Source organism: Coffea arabica, chromosome 10e (genome assembly GCF_036785885.1).
Source record: "Coffea arabica cultivar ET-39 chromosome 10e, Coffea Arabica ET-39 HiFi, whole genome shotgun sequence".
NCBI lineage: Eukaryota > Viridiplantae > Streptophyta > Magnoliopsida > Gentianales > Rubiaceae > Coffea > Coffea arabica.
The window spans coordinates 20,784,125-20,786,842 of NC_092328.1; the positions used below are offsets into that span (position 1 = coordinate 20,784,125).

At 42.6% G+C, this 2,718-nt stretch overlaps 1 protein-coding gene across 1 annotated transcript; it reads left to right on the top strand.

The window, feature by feature from the left end:
* Positions 1–299: 299 nt before the first annotated feature.
* Positions 300–980, top strand: LOC140015162 (uncharacterized mitochondrial protein AtMg00310-like). The gene has a single exon (XM_072067064.1). The coding sequence runs from the start codon at positions 300–302 to the stop codon at positions 978–980; it is 681 nt and encodes a 226-aa protein (XP_071923165.1).
* Positions 981–2,718: the final 1,738 nt, after the last annotated feature.

The window sequence follows — 2,718 nt, forward strand, 5'->3', positions numbered from 1 at the left end:
TGGTCTAATGACAGAATGTCCTTCAAAAAATATGGCATTGTTGGTTGTCATTTTTACTCTAAAACCGATTGAGCTTAATCTCTAAGAGACTAAACTCTGATACCAATTGTAAAGATCGAAGACAATCTAAGAGAGGGTGAATTAGGTTGATTAAAAACCTAATTAAGTTATGGGCACTTTTTGTTCAATATGAAATTTACCCTTTTTTCTAAGTGATCACACAATGAATCAATTAATGAATGAACAAAATCACTTGAGAGAAATAGAAGAGATAAGCAATGTAAAGATCACAATAAGTAATGTCCACTTTCCTTTGGGGAGAGGTTGAGGGACGTGACAAGCGTCATTGGAGGAAATGGCAAGCATTGTGCAAGCCTACCCAAGAAAATGGCCTAGGCCTCCGTCGTTTACAGGATGTCCATGATGCTTTTGGGTGCAAGCTATGGTGGAAAATGCGCACTTCAGATACCTTGTGGACCAGATTCATGTGTGCGAAACATGTCGCAGTCACGGAGCATCTAACCACTGCTCCTGCCAGCCAGACAAGCTCAGCTGTTTGGAAGAGAATGTTGCGAGTTAGGGACTTCGTTGAGGAACATTCGCAAACCTTGATTAAGAATGGGAGTGCTTCCTTCTGGTATGACAACTGGATCGGCTCCGGTCCGTTGGGCAAGCATCGCTTGCACGTCCCCTCCCCGAACCTCTGCCTTCGAGATGTATTGCACGATAACATTTGGCACTTGGACCAGGTGAGCCTTTCCAGCGAGGAGATGTCGCGTATTCACCATTCACAGGTGCGGCTCACTCCAGGAGCTGCTCCTGACTGCCTAATCTGGTGTCCTACTTCGCATGGGGGCTTCCAAATATCTTCTGCGTTGGAGAGAGCCTTTGTGATCACTCTCTCCCAATGCCTTCCCGCGTGTTGCTCTGGAATAAACGCATCCGCTGAAAGTTTCGGTATTCATGTGGAGACTGTGTGACAGCCCCACCTTCCCCTAAGGCGAACCAAAGGGGTTAGCGAACTGCCTGCCCAGCTCTCGCCAGGACTAACGGTTCGGTATAGAACGAGGTAATACATTCCGGAGCTTACCAACGCGGGTAAACAAATCAAAATGTTAAAATAAAAAAAAAGGAAACCGAAGTCGGCTATGAATAGTAACCGACCCGGCAGAACCCAACCAAATATCAAGCAAACATTCACATCTTGAAACTTAGCATTTACAAGCCAAAGTGGCATACAAAAGTATTCAAAAGTGGATACATGTCTGGTTTGCCAAATCAAAAGGAAAACGGTCCAAAAGTACATTTAGGGTTTCAATACATGAGCTATACAAAGATATGTTCAACTAGCTCAATTTGGCAGCTAATTGTCAAATCCAGTCCAAAAGTATTTATTTTCCTGTAAGGAAAACAAAAAGGAACAGAAAGGGGTGAGCTTGCGCTCAATGAGGTACCAGACATATAGTAGTAAAATCATGGCATTTCACATTTAACAAATCAGGTACACATGCCAGATGTAAAGTAAATGAACCAATGATTCAAATCAGAAGGATACAGGTGGCTCTCAGGAGCCAAATTCCCATTAGCATCATCGAAGCTTGATCGAAATAATAGTTGACACTCCGTCAACGCTAAAGGAGTAACCAATACCGTAGACTCCACTTTCTTCGATTCCTTCCACCTCACATACCCCACCGGGCCCGAAATCCAATCAGATCAGAAATGGTAATACTCGAGTATACCCGGAATCAAGGGTCTCAATACCCAAAGATCCCAAAACACACTACCGTGGTTCGTTATCTAATCGACCAGGCCCTTGCCGGCCCAACTCGAGTAACTAGCCACAGGTGTTGAGCTCAGAGGTCACAGAAAGGTCGTTGGACACAAGCTTCCAAACGACGTCAGAACAGATACAGATCCAGATACAGATAACAGATACAGATACAGATACAGATAGCAGATTCAAATACGCGTTCAAAATTGGCATATGAACAGACCAGAGAACGAGTGTGATAAAGTACACCCTCGCCTCCCTTTTATCAAAACAGTATTTGGCTCCAACAGTCATAAATCAAGTATTCAGATATTCAGATATTTTACATAACGGGTAGCAGGTAGTGGAACACTCACCGGGGTCAGTACAGATACCTCCCAAAAGAGAGCTTTAATCACCAAGAAACCCTAAGATAATCCAAAGAAAACAATTGAAGGTTCCACTTTCAAAATCGAGTATACAGAATGCACATGTGAGGCTCGACTACCAGTCGTATGCCTCGCCAAATAATGATTAAAGCAAGGGTGCAAAACATGAATTTTTGGAAACGAAAAGGTAAAATGAGGACCTAGGCTCAAACAACCCAAAAGTCCTTCGCTCAAATCACAAGTAAATCCAACTAGCCTTCAAGTAAAATTTCGGCAGCATATCCCTTGTGTTTACCTAATTTCCAGCCATCATGGCTTCATTATTTCCTCAAATCAGTCCCAACATCTCGTACAAAAATAATCTCATTCCCAAAAGCCGTTCACTCGGCTTAATGGCATTCAAGTACAACATTTAGCTAGGAAATGACCGGATATGAAAGTCAAGCCCTAAACTATTCAAATAAACACAATAAGACTCGATTACAAGTCATAAACCAATTCTACATACTACCAAAACAGGGTTCCCTAAGCATACACAAACAATAGAGGAAATCAGAAAAATCCGGAAATGATTTA